Source organism: Hordeum vulgare, chromosome 3H, assembly GCF_904849725.1.
Source record: "Hordeum vulgare subsp. vulgare chromosome 3H, MorexV3_pseudomolecules_assembly, whole genome shotgun sequence".
Classification (NCBI taxonomy): domain Eukaryota; kingdom Viridiplantae; phylum Streptophyta; class Magnoliopsida; order Poales; family Poaceae; genus Hordeum; species Hordeum vulgare.
The window spans coordinates 597,291,432-597,316,622 of NC_058520.1; the positions used below are offsets into that span (position 1 = coordinate 597,291,432).

Consider the following 25,191-nt stretch of genomic DNA (forward strand, 5'->3'; position numbering starts at 1 on the left):
CCTCTCTTTAGTCAGGGATAATTCAGAATAAATCTTTGAGTTACCAAGATTTAGAAAATGTAAAGATTGCTTCAACTTGTGAATAAATTTAAAAGAAGAAACATTTCCTTTTATTTGTGTACAAAATTTCTAAATCAAGCGATGATATGTGAACTAATGTGTTCATCATCATTGGAGATTATGTTTTTTTTTTCTTACGTAGCTAATCCCATACATAAATAAATACCACCGCTCTCCAATATGAATGCAGTCAATCTTTTGCTGCTCGTTTTGCTTGCACACGCATTGGTTTCCTTGATTGATCGATGATTGATGGGTGAAAACGGTAAATGAATGAGTCAAATGAGAAAAATGAGAAGGTGGTCGTGGCAGCCTTCCTTCCTTCCTTCACAGCTTTCACACCTCTCTTGTCAATTCTCATCGTAGCGGTTAATAATTGGGGATCCCAAACCCCAACCCCAACCCCTGTCCAACCCAAATCAATCCCCTCCGACCAGCCGCCGACGGCAATGGGGGCGCCGCGCGCCGGCGACCTGGTGACCACGCAGGTCAGCCTGGGCGGTTTCGACGCCGCCGTCCGGGCGCGCGACCTCGCCGACTTCCTCGAGCTGGAGGCGGGCCCCGTCTGGCGCTGCCGCGTCAAGACCAACACCTACCCGCAGGACGCCGACCCCGACTTCCTCCTCCCCGCCGCCGCCGCCCTCGCCCCCGGCCAGGCGCAGCAGCGGCTCGTACCCGTCCCGCCGCACGCCTTCGTCCACTTCGCGCGCCCGGAGGCGGCCCGCCGCGCCGCCGACGCCGCCGGCCGCTGCGAGCTCATCCTCTCCGGGAAGCCGCTCCGCGCCGCCTCCGCGCCCGACAGCGCGCTCCGGGCCTCCCGCCGCCGCGGCGTCGCGCCCTTCCGCTTCCCCGGGGCCCGCCTCGAGGTCGGGGACCTCCCCGCCCCCGACGCCTTCCTCGCCGCCTGGCGCTGCCCCGCCGCCGGGGGGCTCGAGTTCGCCGTCGACCCGTTCGACGGCTCCTGCCGCCTCGTCTTCGCCCGCGACACCGCATTCGCCTTCAAGGAACTCCGCGAGGCCGCCGTCGTCATGCGCTGCGACGTCAAGCTCGAGTTCCCCGTCCGCGACGTCGCCGAGGTCAGGGTGTTCAAGCTCGACTGCTCGCTGCTGCTCCGGCTCTCCGCCGTGCCGCTCGTCTACTACCGCACTGCGGACGACGACATCCATGACTCCGTGCCGTTCGACCTGCTCGACGACGACGACCCGTGGATCCGGACCACCGACATCACCCCCAGCGGCGCCATCGGGCGCTGCCGCGTGTACAGGATCGCGTTCCCGGCGCGCTTCTGGTCCAAGATGGAGCGCGCGCTGGCCTACATGAGGGAGAGGAGGGTGACCATCGTGGAGTGCGGCGGTGGGTGGGGGCCCAGGAGGGGGCTCACCGTGCGCGACGAGCCCGAGTTCGGGGAGCGGATGCAGGACCTCTTCTTCTGCGTGCAGCACGCCCAGGGGCTCAAGTTCCCGGTGCTCTTCCTGGTGAATGCGCTGGTGCACAAGGGAGTCGTCAGCCAGCACCAGCTCACGCCTGAATTCTACGGTCTGCTCCAGAGGAGGGAGGATGATGTCAATGTGGCTGCCCTCAAGGAATTCTGGGGGATCAAGTTTCCCGTGTTTGATGCGTGTCGTCGGCTCAAGAATCTGCAGGACAGGGTTGCCAGAAACCCCAAGCTCCTTCACAGTAAGATTGGGGATGACCATTCAGAGGTGAGGAGGCTGGTGATCACGCCCACCACGGCGTATTGCCTGCCGCCGCAAGTGGAGCGCTCTAATCGTGTCGTTCGGCATTATCGTGATGCCGCGGACAGGTTCCTGAGGGTAACTTTTATGGATGAGGGTATGCAGCAACTCAACAGCAATGTGCTGAATTTCTCTGCTGCTCAGATCGTCAAGGATTTGATGTCCAACTCGTTCCTGCAGCATAAGACAACTGTGTACAAGCGTGTTAAGACATTTTTGACAGAGGGTTTCCACATGTGTGGCAGGAAGTACTCGTTTCTTGCATTCTCATCGAATCAGCTGAGGGACAGATCTGCCTGGTTCTTTGCAGAGGACAGAACGGACAGAACGAGAACAGTGGAAAGCATTAGGAAATGGATGGGGCGCTTCACAAGCAAGAACGTGGCAAAGCATACTGCTCGGATGGGGCAGTGCTTCTCGTCGACCTATGCAACGGTGGTGATGCACCCACATGAGGTCAATGAGTGTCTTGAGGATGTTGAACGTAATGGGTACGTTTTCTCTGATGGAATCGGCAAGATTACCCAGGAACTCGCACTGGAAGTCGCTAAGAAGCTGCAACTGACAGATAATCCCCCGTCTGCTTACCAGATCAGGTATGCAGGCTTCAAGGGTGTTATAGCTGTCTGGGAAGGAGAAAATGATGGGATACAGCTTTCACTGAGGCCAAGCATGCACAAGTTTGAGTCTCCCCACACCGTGTTAGAGGTGGTCTCATGGACAAAGTTTCAGCCAGGATTCTTAAACCGTCAGATCATTACATTACTGTCCTCCTTGAATGTCCCGGATGCTATCTTTTCGCAAATGCAGAAAGACATGCTGTCTAATCTCAACAATATTTTGACGGATACTGATGTTGCTTTTGACGTCGTAACCACCTCTTGTGCTGATGAAGGAAACACCGCAGCACTGATGTTGAGTGCTGGCATTTTACCTGGAACTGAGCCGCACCTGAAAGCATTGCTGTTGGCTATAAGGTCCACACAGCTACTGGGTCTGTTGGAAAAATCAAGGATTTTTGTTCCCAAGGGAAGGTGGTTGATGGGATGCCTTGATGAACTTGGGATCCTTGAGCAAGGGCAGTGCTTTATTCGGGCCTCATCTCCAGTACTCAATAATTCTCTGGTGAAGCATGGACCAAGATTTTCCTCAGCAAACAACAATGCAGAGACCATTGTAGGTACTGTTGTAATGGCAAAGAACCCGTGCCTTCATCCAGGGGATGTCCGGATCCTTGAAGCCATTGATGTGCCTGCTTTGCATCACCTTGTTGATTGCTTGGTCTTTCCCAAGAATGGTGAGAGGCCACACGCCAATGAAGCATCTGGGAGTGATCTTGATGGGGATCTATACTTTGTGACATGGGATGAAAAACTTATCCCACCGGGCAAAAAAAGCTGGAACCCTATGGACTACTCCCCAGCCGAAGCAAAACAGCTACCGCGCCAAGTAACCCAATCTGTAAGTTCAAGTATTCTTGTCATTTAGGCATTTTTCCCCTGAAAGTTCGGTGTATGGATATATTCTGTTGAATATTTGTTCAGTGTTTTGATGTCCTCCCATTAATAATTTCTGCTTGACATGTTAGTACTCTTACTGAAACAATCCTTGCCATAGCTAAATAAGCAACTTGAACATAAGCAGTCATGGAAACTATATCATACAGTAGTTTTGACCCTGGATCAGGGATTCTGTTTCTTCCTACTAATTCCATGCCTGTTAATTGGCATGGAAAACCCTAAACTTCTTGGACCAGGATTATATTGCGTACCGTTTGACCTATCTCTATTTGGTTTTATTGTCTGCAATTTGATTAACAGATGACAATACACAATAGCTTTAACTACATTTGTTTAGGGACAACCCAGTAAGCTACCATCACTTATATATCAACTTTGGTCGACCGACTATCTCTTGTACTTACAATAGACCATTGTATGAAATTTTTAGAATGCTTTTTAATCATCCTCTTACCTTAATATGAATCATGCAATACCCCGTATGATGTAATTTTTTTTACTATAATATAGTTTCTGTAGACAGAAAACATGAAATCTGCTGCAACTGCATCCATGCCATTTGCCCATATATGTTTCTACATTTTCATTCGACAATCCAAGTCCACAGTCCTATTATTAAGTTAATATAGTTTTAGTTGCCAAATCACATGATTTTTACTGGAGGGCATGCTTGTTGATTTGTTGGAATGCTAGAGGTAATAATACCAATGGGGGCAGTAGTGGGTCACTTTGTTACTTCATTTGTACCCCATTTCCTTTGCTTGGAGATCTGGATTACTTAAATTAAATTAGTTTTGGGTCGAGTCGATCAAATGATTTAGAAAAAGGAAAACCTGCGTCCTCGGTGTTTTTGTGTGTATTTGGTTGGGCCTAATGGCATGACAAATTCTGAAGGTAATAGTCAGGAAGCCTAGTGTGTACAGCTGGAACTCAATATAATTTGATTTGATTCTTGGAGAACTGTAGCTGTAGAGTACAACTAGTCATTGATTTAACTCTGGTATTGCTGTTGTAGATCAATACCCCTTTTGCTCCATTTGATTTAAGGTTACCCTGTTTGCAACACCTAAGTTGTTTTCGTTGGATGAAATTGAATTCAAGAACTCCTGATCATTACTCATCATATAAGGCATACACGCTTTTCAGTTCATCATCAACTAGCTCTTTTCTCTTTGATCATTTTGAAAATTACTAACACTTGCTCTTATTATCTTACTCCCTTTGTTCCTGAATATATGACGTTTTGGTGGTTCAATTTGAACTAACAAAACGTCATATATTTAGGAACGGAGGGAGTACAATTGATCTGATGCTTGTAGTTAATATACACACTTCAAATTGCTTCATCCTTGAGTTGTGATAGATATTAATTTTTTGCAATACAATTTTACTAATAAGGTCTCTGTGCTGTTAACAACAGGACATCGTTGATTTCTTTCTGAAGAACATGGTCAATGAGAAACTGGGTCCGATAAGCAATGCTCATGTTGTTCATGCCGATATGAGCGAGTATGGAGCAATGGACGAGAAGTGCATTCAGTTGGCAGAACTAGCAGCATTTGCTGTTGACTTCCCCAAGACGGGCAAAATCGTGTCGATGCCGCCAGCACTTAGACCAAAACTGTACCCCGACTTCATGGGAAAGGATGATGCCATTTCCTACAAATCAGAGAAGATCCTCGGAAGGCTGTATCGTTCCATCCAAGAAGCCTCCAGCAGCGATCTGGTCCCCGAAGAAACCTGCACGCTGAACGACCTGCCTTACGACACGGACATGGAGGTCCCCGGCGCGGCGGATTTCCTGTCGAGCGCGTGGCAGTGCAAGTGCTCGTACGAGGCGCAGCTGGACGCGCTGCTCAAGCAGTACGGCGTGCGCACGGAGGCGGAGCTGGTGACAGAGCACATATGGTCGCTCCCCAAGTACAACAGCAGGAAGCAGGGGGACATAAAGGAGAGGCTGAAGAACGCCTACTCCGCCCTGCGCAAGGAGTACCGGGCCATCTTCGAGAGCGTGGAGGCACCGGGCCAGGCCAAGGCTGTCACCTTGGACGACGACGAGAGGAACCGGGTGTATGAGATGAAGGCCTCGGCATGGTACCAGGTGACCTACCACCCCAAATGGGTTGAGCGATCAAGGGAGGCGCTGTTGGAGCCCGACCGCGAGGAGGACACGCCGGCGAGGCTTAGCTTCGCATGGATCCCCGTGGAGCACCTGGCGCGGATCAAGTTACGGTGCCGTGGGGGAGTGAAGGTGAACCGCCGGAGGCCCGTCGAGAGGCTCGCCGCCTACATGTCTGGGAGCCTGTGATGATGCTCTTGGTGTGAATCAGACCCCTGCAGTACGTACGTACTGAAGCAAGACCACTCTGCCCTTTGGCCATGCCGGCCGTGTCATGTGATGTTGTTATCTGGGTTAATGTATCCCAAGCCGAACTTGTTTGAACCCTCTTGGTAATTAGGTACCATAAAACTGCTCCCTGACCCTGCTAAAACTGTTGCTGATGAGCCCTATGTGTGTGTGTGTGTGTGTGTGTGTGAGAGAGAGAGAGAGAGGGGGGCCTGCAGCAGTGGTATCTGAATGAATTTCTCGACTGTTTTGGAGTATGTTGCAGTTTTCTGCTGGAAAATGGTCAAAACTGAACCAAGGAACATGGGGTATCCACTGTTGAAGTACAAAATCTCTTATTCTTAAGTTCATTCACAATGTTGTGGCCGATGGGCGCACCATCATCTAGAGCATCTCCAACAAAAGTACCAAAATAGGGCGGCCACCCAACAAACCGTTTTCAGGCATTTGGACCCCAAAACATTGCTCCAGCAGCTGTACTATCTGCATTTGGGCGCTGAAGCTTCCCGCGCACGACCGCCTCCCTCCCACGCGCGACCATTGTCGCCGCCGTCATGGACAACACCTCTTATCTCTTATGTAACCGCCAACCCCACCGTCCTCGCCCTCCACCCATCGCGCCTGCTTTGTCGCGGCCGCCTCGAAGCTGAAGGCTGCTCCTAACGGTCGTGCAGTTTTTGCAGCCCCATGAGCCGGTGACGGGTCCGTGCGCCAGGCCACATCGTCGCTCGAAAGGTCAAGATGTCGCCAAAAGCCATGTGGTGGTCCCGGTGAGAAGAGGCCGTCGTGGGATCCATCACTGGCTACCCCGCGGCTGAAGAAGACGAAGGGCGCGGCGGCGACGGTTGTTGTGGCTGTGCCCCCTCCCCCTTTCATCCCACCGCCGTCCTTGGAAGAGTCGCCATCGTCACCCGCCATGGACACTAGCGCCTTCAACAAGTTCGATGACCCCCTCAAAGCGCCAGGCCCAGACGACTTCCTGACCCGTTTTTTCCAACGAGATTGAGAGACTTTGAAGAAAGATGTGGTTGTTGCAGTGCAAAATTTCTTCACGAGTAGTATCATGTCTGATGGTGTAAACGACATGTCCATTGTGTTGATCCCTGAAGGCAAGAACCCGCAAAGTTTGAAAGACTTCCGTTCGATAAGCCTATGCAATGTTAAATACGAAGCTTAAGTACTAGCTCTAGTACAAAGTTGTACTAAGAGCAAGTACAATAGAGCTGAGTCAGCTGGCTATAAGAAATAAAGTAGTATATTTTTGCTTAGTTGGAGGAGAGAGAAGAGAAGAGAGAAGGTAAGCGGGCTCTTAGCTAAGAGCCAGCTCTAGCACGTGCTCCTAGACACTTTGTGAGAATAAAAGGTGGGTCATATAATAAATAAGTAGTATATTTTTCTAACCAACTATTGTACATGTTAGCTATAAGATGAGCTATAGGTGACATGGCATGAGCTTACAGCCGGCAATCGGCTCTACTATTGTACTTGCTCTAAGCTTAAAACACTTATTTTAAAACGAAGGGTAAAAATGAATGGAGAAGTGTTGGAGCAGTTTTCCCCTCAAGAGGTCTGAGACAAGGGGACACCCTAAGCCCCTACTTGTTTGTTGGGCGAGGAGAGGTACAGAGAGGAAGCATATAACCAGTTGCAAATGTTCTTGCTAGATTTTTTAACAAAGAGGTATTAATGAAGCGATCCCGCGGATACAGAAGTTGTGTTTGAAGTATGAGCTGCTGCTGCTGCTGAAAACAATATTTTAGGTAAGGGGGGAAGCATATCACCAGTCAAGATGGCCCGGAATCGCCCATGAATTTCAAATCTACTGTTTGCGGATGACAGCTTGGTGTTTTCCAAGGCCACGTGTGGCCAAGCTAGAGCGGTCAAGAATGCTCTCACGTTGTTGAAAAAATGTGCGTGTCAGCTGCTCACCAGTAGCAAATGTTCAATTCTTTTCAGCGAACATTGCCCTATCTCATTGCAAAACGAAATTAAGGATATTCTCGCTTCTGAGACATCTACTTTTGAAAGTAAGTATCTTGGGCTACCAACTGCATCTTGCGATGCATGCAGTGATTGGACTGGGAGGCATAGGAAGTGCATGCCAAGACAATAGTACAAGCCCCACCCATCTTTGCCATGGGTGTCTTTAAATTCTATGAGGTTTTGTGATAAATATGAGCGCCTCATCTAGGAATGTAGAGCTGCGCCCGATGAGTAGAGTAAGAACAAATCGCCTCTATTCTCATCAAGGATTGTGATAATTCTTTCCTTGTAACATACTTCCTCTGTAAAAAAAATGTAAAAACGTTTAGATCATTATAAGTACTGCTTGTAACGTACTTCTCCTAAAAAATATATAAAGGCATTTAAATCACTAAAATAGTTGCGGAGGGAGTAATTTGGGGCTGGGTGATCCTCATCTTTTTATCTCATTGATGGTCTCGCGGACGCACATGCATGTTGTAATGTGTAGGGTCTTGATCTATTCCCTCAATTCCTAGTTTTTTAAAAAGTTAAACCTTGTCTATGTTTGACCAACTTTATAGCAAAATATATAGTGATTTACAATACAAGATATAAAATATATGAAAATAGATTTCATGATGAATCTAGTGATAATAATTTGGTATTTTAGACTTTGATATTTTATCTACAAACCTGGTCAAAGATTTCATGATGAATCTAGTGATAATAATATGAAAAGAGGAATAGAAGCAGGGAAACAGATGTGGCGAAAAATCTTGAATAGAAAGGAAAGAACCGCATTGACTATTCACTTTTCACACTCATCCACCACCCACCTATTGATTAAAGGCAAATGTTTGTCCACCACGCGTAGGCCGAACGAACCATTGCGTCGGACGCGCCTGACGCGCTCGATGAAGGGGCGATCCCGCGGCCCAGCGCTCGCCCCTGTAGGCCCATCCTTATCCTCTTCTGGCTGTCTTCCTCCTCCTTTTCTTCTTCGCATTTGCCGGCGCATCTCCACGACATTCTCGGCGCCAACCTCGCGCGCTTCGGCGTTGCCGACGAGCCTCTCACCACCTTTGCTGCACCGGCACACCCCCGCAACTACTCCAAGCTTTCCATGTCGGGCTTTCACAGCCGACGGCGGCGCTACAACCGACGACCTTTTTTTTTTTGCTTCAACCGGCATGGAAAAATCTACAAGCGGTGTGTGAAAAAGCTTCAACCGGCATGGAAAAAGCTACAAGTGGTGTGTGAAAAAGCTTCAACCGGCATGGAAAAGCTTCAACTGTCATGGAAAAAGCTACAAGCGGTGTGTGAAAAAGCTTCAACCGGCATGGAAAAAGCTACAAGTGGTGCGCGAAAAAGCTTCAACCGGCATGGAAAAAGCTACAAGCGGTGTGCGAAAAACCTACAAGAGGTGTATGAAAAAGCTACAAGCGGTGTGGGAAAAACCTACAACCGGTGTGCAAAAAAGCTACAAGAGGTGTACGAAAAAGCTATAAACGGTGTGCGAAAAAGCTACAACCACTAGTGGAAAACGGGCCTTTGGCCGGGACCCTTTAATCCCGGCCTGCCACTGGGCCGGGACTAAAGGCCCGGCCATGTCGCCCCAATTCTCAATGCCTCCCTCTTGGCTTTAGTCCCAGCCCGTAAGGAGCCTTTAGTCCCGGTTCGTGTCCCAAACCGGGACTAAAGGGCTACGCGGTGGGCAGCCCGCATGTCCGCCACCTTTAGTCCCGGTTCGTGTCCCAAACCGGGACTAAAGGTCTGACACGTGGCCTGCCGTAGTGGTGGCAACCGTCGGTATCCCTCTTTAGCCCCGGTTGGTGGCTCAACCCGGGACTAAAGGCCCAAACGGTTTGCATCCCACTTCCCAAAACCACAACCGAAGCAAAGTCTCTGTCGCGTCGCCCTTTCTCTGTTCTTCTTCCTCTCTTGCTCTCGCTCTGTTCTTTCCCTCTCTTCTTCCCTTCTCTTCTTCCACCATGCCAACTCGCTGTGGAGAGGTGCTCGCACATGGCAAGACCAAGCTCGATGTCGTGTACACGAACGAGAGCAGGGAGGTGCCGCATTTTCTTAGACAGTTGAAGGAATGGCTTGACGCTGCAGTGGATCATGAGAAGTTCTTGGGGCTTGATCTGGAGTACACGGCCGATCAACGCGGTGTTGCCATCATCCAACTATGTTTCAAACACCATGTCTTGATCTTCCAATGGGCGAGGTAAGTTTTGAGGCTTTCTTTGATCCAAGGTAATGACATTGTAAGTTTATTTGTTTCAATCATAGTTGGTTCCCTTCAAATAGTTGTAGTGAAACAATTTTGATTAGTTGAAGGGGAACACAATTTGATTGGAATAGTGTTCCACAATCTGAAAAATCTGATTGGTTCAATATGTTCCATTGAAACCATAGTTGTAGTGATACAATTTTATGCGGTGTTCTTTGATCCAAGGTTATGAAAATTGCATATAACTAGTGATCTCTCTAGGTTCCATTGGATAGCAATATGATATGTCATTGTCATGAAAATTGCATATAGCTAGTGATCTCTCTAGGTTCCATTAGATAGCTATAGTGATCTCTCTAGGTTCCATTGGATAGGTCCATCTTACCCGTGGTGGCTTGGGTTTGCCAGAGACCAAGACACTTACAGAAGCCGAGAGAGAGCAAAGAAGCGACAACAGGATGAGGAGAATGACAAGTTCAACCAGTTGCTTGCCAGGATTAACGAGCAACAGAAGCAGATTGACGAGCTTAGAGGAGTACCGCGCCAGGAAGATCCTGCACTTGATATTACCGGTGCCCCATCTAAGTGGAAAAGCAGCGTGGCTGAATCTGAGGCCCCGCCCGACAATGAACGAAGAATGATAGAGGGCGGTCCCGGCTACCCCGTGGATGGAATCAAGGAGTCAACATCATGTGAACTCCATCAGAAATTCAAGAACATATCCATGAAGGTGACCGTCGGACAAGCTTTACCTTCTGGCCCTGATGCACGCTGGCATGGCCGTGAGATTCGAGCTGGCTTTGCTAAAGTCGGGGTGGATGAAATCATGACGGGGTTTAATGATATGGAGCTCGACATAGCTAGACCCGAAGATGAGAGGACACTCGGAGAAGTACTAGGTGGAGTCATCCTATGGGACAAGAACTACATCAAGCTTCCAGGCTCGGCCCCAAGGACAACACCGCCTCCGAGTCGTCGCAGGTCACCTACACCTCCATTACCTCCAAGCCCTCCACATGACGTTGACCAGCACAACACGAGTCCATCTCGATCACCGCCGCCGGACTTGGGTCGCCCGTCTCCGCCGCCGCCCGCTCCGGATACAAAGCCTGAGCCTGCCACGGATACAAAGCGGGAGCGTGCCACCAAGAACGCTCCGCCGCTGCCCGCTCCGGATACAAAGCCTGAGCTTGCCACGGATACAAAGCGGGAGCGTGCCACCAAGAACGCTCTGCCGCCCCCCGCTCCGGATACAAAGCCTGAGCCTGCCACGGATACAAAGCGGGAGCGTGACACCAAGAACGCTCCGCCGCCGCCCGCTCCGGATACAAAGCTTGAGCCTGCCACGGATACAAAGCTGGAGCGTCCCACCAAGAATGCTCCGCCGATGATTCCTAAGCCACAGAGCACCCCAAAGCGCAAACGGTCGCCCCTCCCAAAGGTACGTCATGCTAATCTTCCTATCGGACCTTATGATCGTACCCCCTTCCATCACAGTATGACTTACACCATAAGCCTGATGACTATACACGCACATTGCAGAAGGAAGTGAAAAAGAGCAGATCACGTGCAAGCCCTCCACATGACGTCGGCCAGCACAACACGAGTCCATCTCGATCACCGCCGTCAGACTTGGGTCGTCCGTCTCTGCCGCCGCCCGCTCCGGATACTAAGCGGGAGCGTGCCACCAAGAACGCTCCGCCGACGATTCTTAAGCCACAGAGCACCCCAAAGCGCAAACGGTCGCCCCTCCCAAAGGTACGTCATGCTAATATTCCTATCAGACCTTATGACTTACACCATAAGCCTGATGACTATACACGCACATTGCAGAAGGAAGTGAGAAAGAGCAGATCAAGTGCAAGTGGGAGCAAATCAAGTTCAACTACAAGCAAGAAAAAATCAGACGTTCCCCAGCTTGGACAACAGGCCAAACAGTCGATCCCACCTCTCAAGGTGTTAACCGAGAATGTTCCCCCCGGTGCAGGGGCTAGCTTTAGAAAGTGCAAAGGAGTTGGCGGCTGCATGTGGTGTCTCGGTTGAAGAATTGCTGTCTTTCCAAGACCACAAGATACCCAAGGCCGTGGTAGCCCCTAAGCCACAGTTTGTCATGGGTGAGCCTTTGGTCAGCAAAGATGATCTCCCAACAAATATGCGTTACTTGCATCAATGGTACTTAAGTGAATCAAAGAATGGGAGAACGATGATCGTGCTGAGTGTCCCACAAGAGTACTACGGCCGCCCCGAACAAATCCATATCGACTTTGATGAACTCTTCCAGATGTACAATGGCGACGCCCTCGACAAATCGCATATGAGTTTCTATTGTCTGTAAGTTTTTCAATTCGTTGTCTACATATAACTTGTTTAGTTATTTCAATTCATTGTCTATATATAACTTGTACTCTATTATGCAGAATGAAGATTCTGGATTGTAAAAGTAAGAGCATCCTAAATATTGGGTTTATTGACCCAGATAAAATACATATAGCGACGCTAACTAATTATCCCAAGGAGACGGAGGAAAACCTTCTAAGGTTTCTAATAGATCAAAATTTATGTGACCACATACTGTTTCCATACAACTTCAGGTGATGGTCTTTACTCTGTTGTGTCCATTTACTTATAAGTATAATTGATAAGTTACTGACACACACATACACACACACACATATATATATACATGTGCAGCTTTCATTGGATTTTGTTGAACATTCAAATTGATAAGGGAAGAGTTGATGCCTTCGACCCATTATCGAGACCCTTGGAACAGTTCCAAAGCCTGCAAGACATGCTCCAAGGTTAATTTTAATCATTCTTGCGCTCTATCGGTCTCTTTTGATGATTTTCTGATATATCAATTAATGAAAAACTTAGCAAATCATTATCCTTGTCGGGCAAGGTTTGGAAGCGGTTCAAGTGCGTGACTCACGGTAACTTTCATGAGAAGCTGATCTTTAGAGCGGCTCGGGTAAGTAGTAGTATGATATACTTCTATTAATTTTCAATACATTTATGATGCTAGATTATTATATTGATTATATATATTCTATTCTCGTAAAGCGCGACCAGCAGCCACGGGGAATGCATCTATGCGGATACTATGTTTGCGAGACCATTCGCACGTTTACCTCTGAGCACAAGGATCACAGATTCGACGTAAGCAATGAACATTCACACCTCTATTTTTACCCGTCATTCTTTGTTATCATGATTGATATTTATATTCATCACCTCTTCTTATATAGCACACGGCCATGACGACGAAGGTCCTACCAGAGCAACGCGCGATTGCTGTTGCAGAGGAGCTTGCGACCTTTCTGAGGACGGAAGCTATAGATAACAAAGGACGATTTAGTGTAGCTAGGGGCCATTACTAATGTTCGTCCATGTAATCGAATAGACGGACTCTAGTCCCGATAATTCAGATCTCTATATAATTGTATATATATGCTCGCTTGTAAGATAAGTTAATCTTATATATATATGCTTAATTATTTCTATTTAAATTATATGAAAACTAATTCCCGAACACCAAACGAGGCATCACGTTAATCTCCCGAACACCTAAACCCTAAAACCCTAAAACCCAAAAATAATTTCATTCAAAAAAAACCAAAAATAAGCAAAATCTAAAAATCTTTAGTCGCGGTCCTTGTAACGAACCGGGACTAAAGGGCCTGCCCCTGGGGCGCTACGAGGCGCCCACGTGGAGCACCTTTAGTCCCGACTTGTAAGAGGACCGAGACGAAAAGGTTAGGCCTTTAGTCCCGCCCCTTTAGTCCCGGTTGGTGAACCGGGACTAAAGCCCCTTACGGGCCGGGGCTAAAGGCCCCGTCCCCACTAGTGGTGACAAAAGACCACCTCGTTAAGACACCCATGAAGAAAGGCGTTCTTGATGTCGAGTTGGTGAATCTTCCAGTTGGAGGAGAGGGCGACCGAGAGGATGACCCGGATGGTAGCCGGTTTAACCACCAGGCTGAAGGTCTCATCAAAGTCGATGTCGTGTTCCTGAGAGAATCCGCGCAACACCCATCGAGCTTTGTAGCGATCAAGGATGCCATCCGGCTTAAGCTTGTGACGAAAGACCCATTTGCCGAAGACGACATTGGCGTTGGCTGGTGGGAGGACAAGTTCCCATGTGTCGTTAGCGAGGAGGGCACCGTACTCGTCAGTCATCGCTGCGAGCCAGTTCGGGTCTTTTAGAGCACCACGAACAGACTTGGGAACCGGTGATGGAGCAGCTTCGGTGGCGACGTGGAGGTTAAGACGGTCACACACACCGATGGTCTTGCCGGCTTGGCGGCGGGTCACCATGTGGTGAGGAGCAGCCACAGCTGATCGACGCGTTACCAGTGGAGGAGGGACGACCACAGGTGCCGGGGGCGGCGAACCCGGCGGTGTCGTTGTCGGAGACGAACGGGGCGTGGAGGAGGTAGCGTCAGAGGCTGCGATGCTAGAAGCCGCTGGAGATGGGCCGCGGTCGAGCGAGACCGAGGCAGGACAGATGGGCCGGTGAATGAACTGACGTGCGCAGAGCTGGTGTGCGCGAGACCGACGTCCGCACAACCGAGTGGGCCGGCGTGGGCGGTGCCGAGTGAGCCGTCGTGCGCGAGGGTGACTAGGTCGGCTCGGAGGTTGTCGGTGAGAGGGCGATGCGCTGTCCAGCGGGCCGAGATGACCTAACGGAGGGACGCAACCCAACATGCATGGGTGTCACGACGACCGAGTCGAGTATGTCGATCGGATCAACGTCCGAGGGCGGTGTAGAGACGTGCTGATGCATGTTAGAGTCAGAAAAAAGAAGAGCAAACGGGAACCGAGTTTTGTCAAAAATCACATGATTAGAGATGATGATGTGAAGAGTTTCAAGTTCCATGCAATGGTAGCCACGGTGGTTAGATGGATAGCCAAGAAAAACACATGCGACTGAACGATGCCACAGTTTGTGAGACATGGTGGATGCGATGTTGGGGTAGCATAAACAATCAAAAGTACGAAGAAGGGTGTAGTCTGGTGTTTTGCTAAAAAGAGCGAAGAAAGGACAGGGAGCCGCAAGGCCTTTGGTGGGTAATCTATTGAGAAGATAGGTGGATGTATGGAGGGATTCAACCCAAAATTTTGGAGGCATGCTCGCTTGAAAAAGCAAAGTACGAACTACGTTGTTGATAGTGCGAATGATGCGTTCAACTTTACTGTTTTGTGGAGAGGTGTATGGGCATGAGAAGCGTAGGAGGATCCCGTGCTGGACGAAGAGATCCTGAAGGGCGCGATTGTCGAATTCGTGGCTGTTGTCGCATTGGATCGCTTGGAGAGAAAGAGAGAACTATGTAGCGACATAAGTACGAGAGTTAGACAAAAGAGCAAAGGCTTCAGATTTTTGCCGCATGGGATATGTCCATACATAGTGAGTGAAATCATCTAAAACGACAAGATAATATTTGTAGCCAGATACACTCTCAATAGGTGAAGTCCATAAATCACAGTGAATTAATTCAAACATTCGATGAGTATGAGTGGTAGAAGCAAAAAAAGTTAAACAGACATGACGACCAAGTTGACAAGCATGGCATAAACTAGGATCCTTGTGCATTTTATTGATAGGAAGCGAGGATGACGAGACGAGGCACCGGAACGCGGCATGACCGGGGTGGCCGAGGCACCGGTGCCAAAGGGTGGAATCGACGGTGATGGCGGTGAGAGCGTGCGGTGAGGTAGTGAGCGGATAGAGGTCACCCGAGCTACTGCACCTGAGAATCACGCGCCCTGTCGTGAGATCCTTCACAGAAAAGCCCCAAGGGTCAAATTTAACTGAGCAGTAGTTGTCAGTGGTAAATTGACGAACTGAGATTAAATTCTTAACAATACGAGGAGTAACAAGGACATCACGAAGAGTGAGGTGATGAGAGGTGGGGAGACAAACATGCCCAGAATGAGTGACGGGAATAGAAGAACCATCACCAACGATGACATGTTGATGTGGAGGAGTTGAAGATAGGGAGGTGAGATTACCGGCGTCCGAAGACATGTGAGCGGAGGCTCCAGTGTCCATGTGCCACTCCATAGGAGCTTGGAGACTCATGGTATTGAAGTAGCTCATGAGGGCGGACGGATCCCACGTCGGTGCCGAGGAGGTGCCATAGGCGGGGTAGCCGGTGTAGGAGTACGTCGCCTGTGTGGTTGGAGGTGACGGGGCATGTAGCCCTGAGCAGGAGGGCGATGCAGCGGCACCGAGGGGCGGGGTCCCGGTTCGAGGATGCTGACGGGGCCGACATGACCGTGCGTGGGCACGCTAGGACCCATCATCGGGTACATGTGGATGGCGCCGGTCCAGGGGTTCTGCATGTTGGGGAAGATGGTGGCGCCGCCCCAAGTCTTCTTCTTCTTCCCCTTGTAGCGGCCGGTATCGTACCCAGTGGGAGCACCGTACGGCACCGGAGCACCGAGACCGGCCGGCTGTGGTGGTGGAGGCGCAGATCCCCCACGATGCCCACCGTTGGCGGGAGCGGAGTAGAAGACCGCGGGCGACGTAGAGCTCGGGGAGGACGGCTTAAGTTCCTGGAGAAGAAGCATGTTGCGAAATTCAAGGAACGTGGGGAACGGCTTGATGAGAGGCGCGAGGTTGCCGATGTCCTTGTAGTGGTCGTTGAGGCCCTTGATGGTGTTCCACACCAGAGCGTCGTCGGAGACCTGGGCATTGACGTCGGCGAGAGCATCAGCGACCGTCTTTTGCTCGAGGCAGTAGGCGGTAACGGTCTTGTCGCCTTGGGTGATGTTACGAAACTTCTAGCCGAGGTAGCCCGCACGCGCCCGTTGGTTGTCGCGGAAGAGGGAGGTGATGCCGGCGAAGACAGCAACAACCGTGGTACCGGCTCCCATGACCATGTCGGCGATGTCGGGGTGGATGGAGCCGTACAACCACCGAAGGACGGTGGAGTCCATCCGCAGCCACTCCGCGTCAGCTGGAGGAGGTGTCGGTTCAAGATGATCGGCGAGGGCGAACTGGTTGACGGCAATGGTGAGGAAGTTGCGCCACTTGGAGAAGTTGGACGCCTAGAGGTCGAGGGTGATGGGGATGAGGCTCTTGATGTTCTGGATGGCGTTGGCTTGCGCCCATAGGGCAGCGTGGGGATGGAGAAGGCCGGCGTCGGGCATGGCGGCGACGGCTGGAGGTGGAAAGGAGGAGCGATGCGACACCCTGATGACCCACAAGTATAGGGGATCAATCGTAGTCCTTTCAATAAATAAGAGTGTCGAACCCAACAAGGAGCAGAAGGCTCTGATAAACGGATTTCAGCAAGGTAATAGCTGCAAGCACTGAAAGTAGCGGTAACAAGTGATTGTGTAGCGAGGTGAAACGTAGCAAGCAAAGAGTAACAAATAACAAGTAGTAGCAACGGTGCAGCAAGTGGCCCAATCCCTTTTGCATCAAGGGACAAGCCTGAACATAGTCTTATAGGAGGAAAAACGCTCCTGAGGACACACGGGAATTTCTGTCATGCTAGTTTCATCATGTTCATATGATTCACGTTCGTTACTTTGATAGTTTGATATGTGGGTGGACCGGCGCTTGGGTACTGCCCTTACTTGGACAAGCATCCCACTTATGATTAACCTCTCTCGCAAGCATCCACAGCTACAAAAGAAGAATTAAGACAAAGTCTAACCATAGCATTAAACTAGTGGATCCAAATCAGCCCCTCACGAAGCAACGCATAGACTGGGGTTTAAACTTCTGTCACTCCAGCAACCCATCATCTACTTACTACTTCTCAATGCCTGCCTCTAGGCCCAAATATGGTGAAGTGTTATGTAGTCGACGTTCACATAACACCACTAGAGGAAAAGACAACATACAACATATCAAAAATACCGAACGAATATCAAATTCACATGACTTATCCCATGTCCTCAGGAACAAAAGTAACTACTCACAAGACATAATCATAATCATGACCAGCGGTGTAATGAATAGCATCAAGGATCTGAACATAAACTCTTCCACCAAATAATCCAACTAGCATCAACTACAAAGAGTAATCAACACTACTAGCAACCTTACAAGTACCAATCGGAGTCACGAGACGAAGATTGGTTACAAGATATGAACTAGGGATTGGAGAGGAGATGGTGCTGATGAAGATTTTGATGAAGATGCCTCCCCTCCGACGAGAGGAGTGTTGGTGATGACGATGGCGACGATTTCCCCCTTCAGGAGGGAAGTTTCCCCGGCAGGATCGTCCTGCCGGAGCTCTAGATTGGATCTTCTCAAGTTCCGCCTCATGGCGGCGGCGAAACCACGAAAAATCTCCCTCTTGATTTTTTCCAGACCAGGACGCTTCATATAGAAAAAGAGGGGGGCTAGTGGGCCTTCAGGCAGCCCACAAGCTTGCCCATCGCCACCAGGGGGGTGGTGGCGGAGTGGGGGCTTGTGGGGCCTTGGTGGCCCCCTCCGGTAGCTCTTTCGCCCAGTATTTTTAATATATTCCAGAAAAAATCCACGTAAATTTTCAGGGCATTTGGAGATGTGCAGAATAGTGGACTAGGATTTGCTCCTTTTCCAGTCCAGAATTCCAGCTGCCTGAATTCTCCCTCTTCAAATAATCCTTGCAAAATAAGAGAGAAAAGACATAAATATGGTACCACAAGTAATATAACAACCCAAAAAGCAATAAATATCAACATGAAAGCATGACGCAAAATGGACGTATCAACTCCCCCAAGCCTAGATCTCGCTTGTCCTAAAGCGAAAACCAAGTTCCATAAACATGTCCACATGTTTGGGGACGAAGGTGTCGATAAAACATAATACGGACATGAGGGCATCATGATCACACATAGAACAGCAATACATCATAAAGATTCTTATGGGAAAGTAACAATTCCTTCACAAAGCAAAGCATGAAGCAAAAACCTTACCGAGAAGTAACCAACAATAGTCCATAGTCATTGAAGCAATTGCAATTTATCACAACATCAGAAAGAGTCGAATAAGAGCTTGTAAGGCAACCCCACATACTCAATCATCTATTTTGTTTTCCACAATTGTTACAACTCACGTGGTACTCATGGTGTCAAAGTTTCAGCTGGACACAAAGGAAGATAGGGGCTTATAGTTTTGCCTCCCAACCATTTACCTCAAGGGTAAAGTCAACAACAATAAAGCATGAATACTCAACTCCAAGTTGATATATGAATATAGATCTTTCCCAAGCATGTGACAGTATCCAAGACAAAGGCAAAAAGGAATTGGTGATGATCACCATGACTCTTACAAGGGTAAAAAGTAAAGGTACAAGATAGGCCCTTCGTAGAGGGAAGCAGAGGTTTTCATGCGCTTTTGAGGTTTGAATGCGTATGCTCTTAATGCGGAGGAACGTCACTTTATATTGCCTCCTGTGACAAAGAACTTTATTATGCAGTCTGTCGCTTTTATGTCTTCCTCATCACAGGTTCGTACAAAGCTTATTTTCCACACACTAATAGATCATACATATTAGAGAGCAATTTTTATTGCTTGCACGATGACAACTTACTTGAAGGATCTTATTCAATCCATAGGTAGGTATGGTGGACTCTCATGGCAAAACTGGGTTGGAGGTTTATGGATGCACAAGTAGTATCTCTACTTGGTGCGGGAGTTTTGGCTAATATGAGGTGGAAGCAATCGTCACATGCTAAGGGATCTCAAATCATATAACATTGTTTGGAACCAAGCAAACACAATTCATTATGTTGTCTTCCTTGTCCAACATCTACTCCTAGGCATGTAATAGTTTGGTGAGTGCTCACAATTATAAAAAGTGTCTAAGATGATATATCTATATGTGAACCTCTCTTTCCTTATTACTTCTTATTAATTGCAACAATGACTGAGGTCTATGTTGATTTATTCTCAACAAGTTTCAATCATCATACGTGTCATAAGTGAAGTTATCACTTTCCATAGGATTGTCTCATGATCTTTCATGCTATCGTTCTTTTCATACTTTTGATCATGGCACAAAGCAAAGCCCTTGACTATGACACTCTTTATTATATAGCTCGTAAGCTCGAATACATCGGGGGAGAGACAAAATCAAAAGACTCAAACTAAAAACTAAAGACTTATTCCTCTAAAAGAAGAAATAAAAACTGAAAAGGAAAGAACTAAAACAAAGGTAAAAGCAAAAGATATAAAGGTGATACGATACCAGGGCAACTCCCCCAAGCTTGGCAGGAGCCAAGGAGATTGCCCATACCAATGCTTAGTTGTCTTCCTTTGGTGGTGATGGTGGTGTTGTTGTCGCCTTTGATTCCAAGAGAGCTATCAATCTTTGATTTACACCTTTGAGATCTGTGACATGGTTTTCCAGCAAAACAACTTCACGAGAAATAGAAATATTGCGAGCACGAGTTGTTTCGCAAAACCTCAAGAGTTCAATCACAGATGGAGACAACACGTGGAGGAAGGGTTGGAGAAAATCTACTCCTTCAACGTCTTCAATGTTGAACATAGGTTGAACTTCCTCCCTAGCTTGGGTTTTCTCCTTAGCTTGGTCCCTGGCTTTCGTGACTTCTACTCTTTTCAGATCAGCATCTACTTCCTCATGAACTTGGTGAAGATCATTCTCCCCAACAGATTCCTGAGACATCTTTGCTCTAAATCTGCGGCAGAAACAAGCTCGAAACGAAAACAGAGGAAAACTACGCGATACGGAGTTCAAAACCTTCGGGCGACTATATATTGATTTTTTCTGGGCCAGAAGGAGTCCTCCGCAAGAAAACGGAGTCCGGGAGGCACACGAGGTGCCCACAAGCTTGCCCACCGCCACCAGGGGGTGGTGACGGAGTGGGCCCTTGTGGCTGCCTCGTTTGCTCTCCGGACTGCCTTTTATTTTTCTAATTTTCCAGAAATTCCAAAACTGAGGAAATTTCCTATTGGAAAAGTATCGAAGTCCAATTTCTTGCCGAAACAGATACATCTTCGTTTTCAAGGTGTGAAACAGGCTGATAAACATCCCTTATGTACTCCTCTGGAGTTATGACATTGATGATATTGGTCTCAACATTTATGGGAGTACCACAAATGTAATGCTTGATTCTTTGCCCATTTACCACTCTAGGAAAATTTCCTTCCGTGTTGTTGATTTTGATGGCACCGGAACGATATACTTCCTCGACAACATAGGGACCTTCCCATTTAGAGAGAAGCTTGCCTGCAAAGAATCTTAAACGAGAATTGTATAGCAAGACATAATAACCTACATTGAACTCTCATTTCTGTATTCGTTTGTCGTGCCATCTCTTAACCTTTTCCTCGAACAACCTGGCATTCTCATATGCCTGGGCTCTCCATTCATCTAACGAGCTAATATCAAACAACCGCTTCTCACCGGCAAGTTTGAAATCAAAGTTGAGCTCTTTGATTGCCCAATAAGCTTTGTGTTCCAGCTCAAGAGGTAAATGACACGCCTTACCGTAAACCATTTTATACGGTGACATGCCCATGGGATTCTTATAAGCAGTCCTATAAGCCCATAGTGCATCGTCAAGTTTGCTAGACCAGTTCTTTCGAGATCTATTAACAGTCTTCTGTAGGATTAACTTGATCTCCTTATTACTCAACTCCACTTGACCACTAGACTGAGGATGATAAGGAGATGCAACTCTATGGTTGACATCATACTTAGCTAGCATCTTGCGGAAAACACCATGAATGAAGTGTGAACCGCCATCAGTCATCAAGTATCTAGGGACTCCAAATCTTGGGAATATGACTTCTTTAAGCATCTTAATAGAGGTGTGGTGATCAACATTTTTAGTGGGGATAACTTCTACCCACTTAGTAACGTAATCCACAGCAACTAAGATGTGAGTGTACCCATTGGAACTCGGGAAGGGTCCCATATAATCAAAGCCCCAGACGTCAAATGGTTCAATGACAAGTGAGTAGTTCATAGGCATTTCCTGACGCTTACTGATGTTCCCTATCCTTTGGCATTCGTCACAAGACAAGACAAACTTACGTGCATCCTTGAAGAGAGTGGTCCAATAGAAACCTGATTGCAATACCTTATGGGCAGTTCTATCTCCAGCATGGTGTCCTCCGTAGGCTTCGGAATGACACTTCTGCAGGATCTGTCCCTGTTCATGTTCAGGCACACAACGTCTAATAACACCATCTACTCCTTCCTTATAAAGGTGAGGATCATCCCAAAAGTAGTGTCTCAAATCAAAGAAGAATTTCTTCTTTTGTTGATAGGTGAAACTGGGTGGTATGTATTTGGCTACGATATAGTTTGCATAATTGGCATACCACGGTGCACTAAGTGAAGTGCGGATGACATTTAATTTCTCATCAGGAAAGCTGTCATCAATAGGTAGTGGGTCATCAAGGACATTCTCTAGCCTAGACAATTTATCTGCTACAGGGTTATCAACACCCTTTCGGTCAATGACGTGCAAATCAAATTCCTGTAGCAGGAGAACCCATCTCATCAGCCTAGGCTTAGCGTCCTTCTTCTGCATGAGGTACTTAATAGCAACATGATCAGAGTGAATAGTGACTTTGGAGTCAACTATGTAAGATCTGAACTTTGCACATGCAAACACGACTGCTAGAAATTCCTTCTCCGTAGTGGCATAGTTTCTTTGGGCACTGTGTAGAGTTATGAATGACATTCAACTTCTTGTCAACTCTTTGTCCTAGAACAACACCAACAGCATAATCACTAGCGTCACACATGATTTCAAAGGGCAAGTTCCAGTCAGGTGGTTGAACAATAGGTGCGGTTATCAAAGCCTTCTTAAGTATTTCGAAGGCTTCCTCACAATCCTCATCAAAAACAAAAGGAACATCCTTCTGCAAGAGGTTGGTAAGAGGCCTAGAAATCTTAGAGAAGTCTTTAATGAACCTTCTATAGAAACCAACATGACCTAGGAAACTTCGTATACCTCTAATATCTGTGGGGCAAGGCATTTTCTCAATTGCATCAACCTTAGCCTTATCAACTTCAATGCCTCTTTCAGAGATTTTGTGTCCTAAGACGATACCTTCATTAACCATAAAGTGGCACTTCTCCCAATTCAAGACGAGGTTGGTTTCTTCGCATGTCTGTAAGACTCGATCAAGGTTGCTGAGGCAATCATCAAGGGAAGACCCATAAACGGAGAAGTCATCCATGAAAACCTCGACAATCTTTTCACAAAAGTCAGAGAATATATCCATCATACATCTTTGGAAGGTGGCAGGTGCATTACATAAGCCAAAAGGCATACGTCTATAGGCAAAGGTACCGAAAGGGCAGGTGAAAGTGGTTTTCTCTTGATCAGATTGTGCAACAGGTATCTGCGAGAAACCTGAATAACCGTCTAGAAAGAAGAAGTGTGTGTGCTTTGATAGCCTTTCTAGCATTTGGTCGATGAACGACAAAGGATAATGATCTTTCCTGGTTGCCTTGTTCAGTTTTCGGAAGTCTATCACCATTCTATAACTGGTAATAATCCTTTGTGGGATTAGTTCATCCTTATCATTAGGAACGACGGTGATACCTCCCTTCTTAGGTACGCAATGTACTGGACTTACCCAATCACTATGAGCAACAGGATAAATGATTCCTCCTTCCAGAAGCTCTAATATTTCTTTTCTAACGACCTCTTTCATCTTAGGATTTAATCTCCTTTGATGATCAGCAACTGGTTTTAAGTCAGGAGCGTTTTTAATCTTGTGCTGACATAGAGTAGGACTAATACCCTTAAGATCATCAAGAGTATATCCAATAGCAGCGCGTTGCTTCCTCAGAGTTTTTAGTAACTTCTTCTCTTCGCGCTCTGAGAGGAGAGCACTAATAATGACAGGATATATCTCCTTCTCATCAAATAGGCATACTTAAGAGTATCAGGCAACTGTTTAAGCTCGAACACAGGATCACCCTTTGGTGGGGGAGGATCCCCAAGCAGTTCAACATGCAGATTATTCTTGAGAATAGGATATTGTTCTAAGAAAATTCTATCTATCTCATCTCTCTCCTCCATATGCATATCATTTTCATGCTCAAGAAGATATTGATCTAAAGGATCCGTAGGAGGTACGGCAATAGAGGCAAGAGCAATGATTTCATCTCTACCAGACGACTCTCTTTCATGGGGTTGTCTTCCAAACTTGGAGAAGTTAAATTCATGAGACACACCCTCGAAACTTACTGTGACGGTCTGCTTAATGCAATCAATGTGAGCATTGACAGTGTTGAGAAAGGGTCTACCAAATATGATGGGACAAAAGCTATCTTGTGCAGTACCAAGGACGAGGAAATCAGTAGGATACTTCATCTTACCACACAGGACTTCTACGTCTCTCACAATTCCCAGAGGGCAGATAGTGTCTCTATTAGCTAGTGTAATAGTGACATCAATGGGTTCTAACTCAGCAGGTGCAATCTCATCTTTGATTTCATCATATAGAGAACGGAGTATTGCACTGACACTAGCTCCCATATCACATAAACCATGGTAACAGTGATCTCCTATCTTAACAGAAACAACGGGTAGGCCAACTACAGGTCCGTGTTTGTCTTTCGCGTGAGGTTTAGCAATTCTAGCGGAGTCCTCACAGAATTTGATAACATGCCCGTCTATGTCTTCGGCTAAGAGATCTTTGATAATAGCAACACTAGGTTCAACTATAATCTCCTCAGGGGGTGCAAGTGGTCTAATGTAACCCCTACGTATCACAGTTGGAGCTTTAGAATAATCCTTTATCCTAGCAGGGTATGGTGGTTTCTGAGTGTAAGCACAAGGAACAACAGGATCACTAAAAGCTATGATTTTCTCCTCAACTAGATTGGTTTTGGCTATGTTGCTTTCTACAGGAGGATGATATTTAAACCACTTCTCTTTGGGAAGATCAACATGAGCAGCAAAAGATTCACATAGAGAAGCTACTATCTCAGAGTCAAGTCCATACTTAGCGCTAAAATCTCTAGAAGTGTTTGTCTCAACAAAAGATTTAACGCAATCAAACTGGAAATTCATACCTGACTCCTTACCTTCCTCCAGCTCCCAATCTTCAGAGTTGCATTTGATTCTCTCCAATAAATTCCATTTGTGATCAATATCCTTCTTCATAAAAGAACCGGCATAAGAAGTGTCAAGCATGGTACGATCTTCATGAGAAAGTCGAGCATAAAAGTTTTGAGTGATGATTTCTCTCGAGAGCTCATGATTGGGGCATGAATATAGCATTGATTTAAGCCTCCCCCAAGCTTGAGCTATGCTTTCCCTGTCACGAGGCCAAAAGTTATAAATAAAGTTCCGATCACGATGTACTAAATGCATAGGATAGAACTTTTG

General features: G+C 47.4%; 1 protein-coding gene across 1 annotated transcript; it reads left to right on the forward strand.

Annotated features, from left to right (window-relative positions):
• The first annotated feature begins 429 nt into the window (after positions 1 to 429).
• On the forward strand, positions 430 to 5,989 carry LOC123445525 (probable RNA-dependent RNA polymerase SHL2). The gene is made up of 2 exons (XM_045122515.1): positions 430 to 3,257; positions 4,737 to 5,989. Exons 1-2 carry the CDS (start codon positions 510 to 512, stop codon positions 5,622 to 5,624), a joined length of 3,636 nt encoding a protein of 1,211 aa, XP_044978450.1. The 5' UTR covers positions 430 to 509; the 3' UTR covers positions 5,625 to 5,989.
• Positions 5,990 to 25,191: the final 19,202 nt, after the last annotated feature.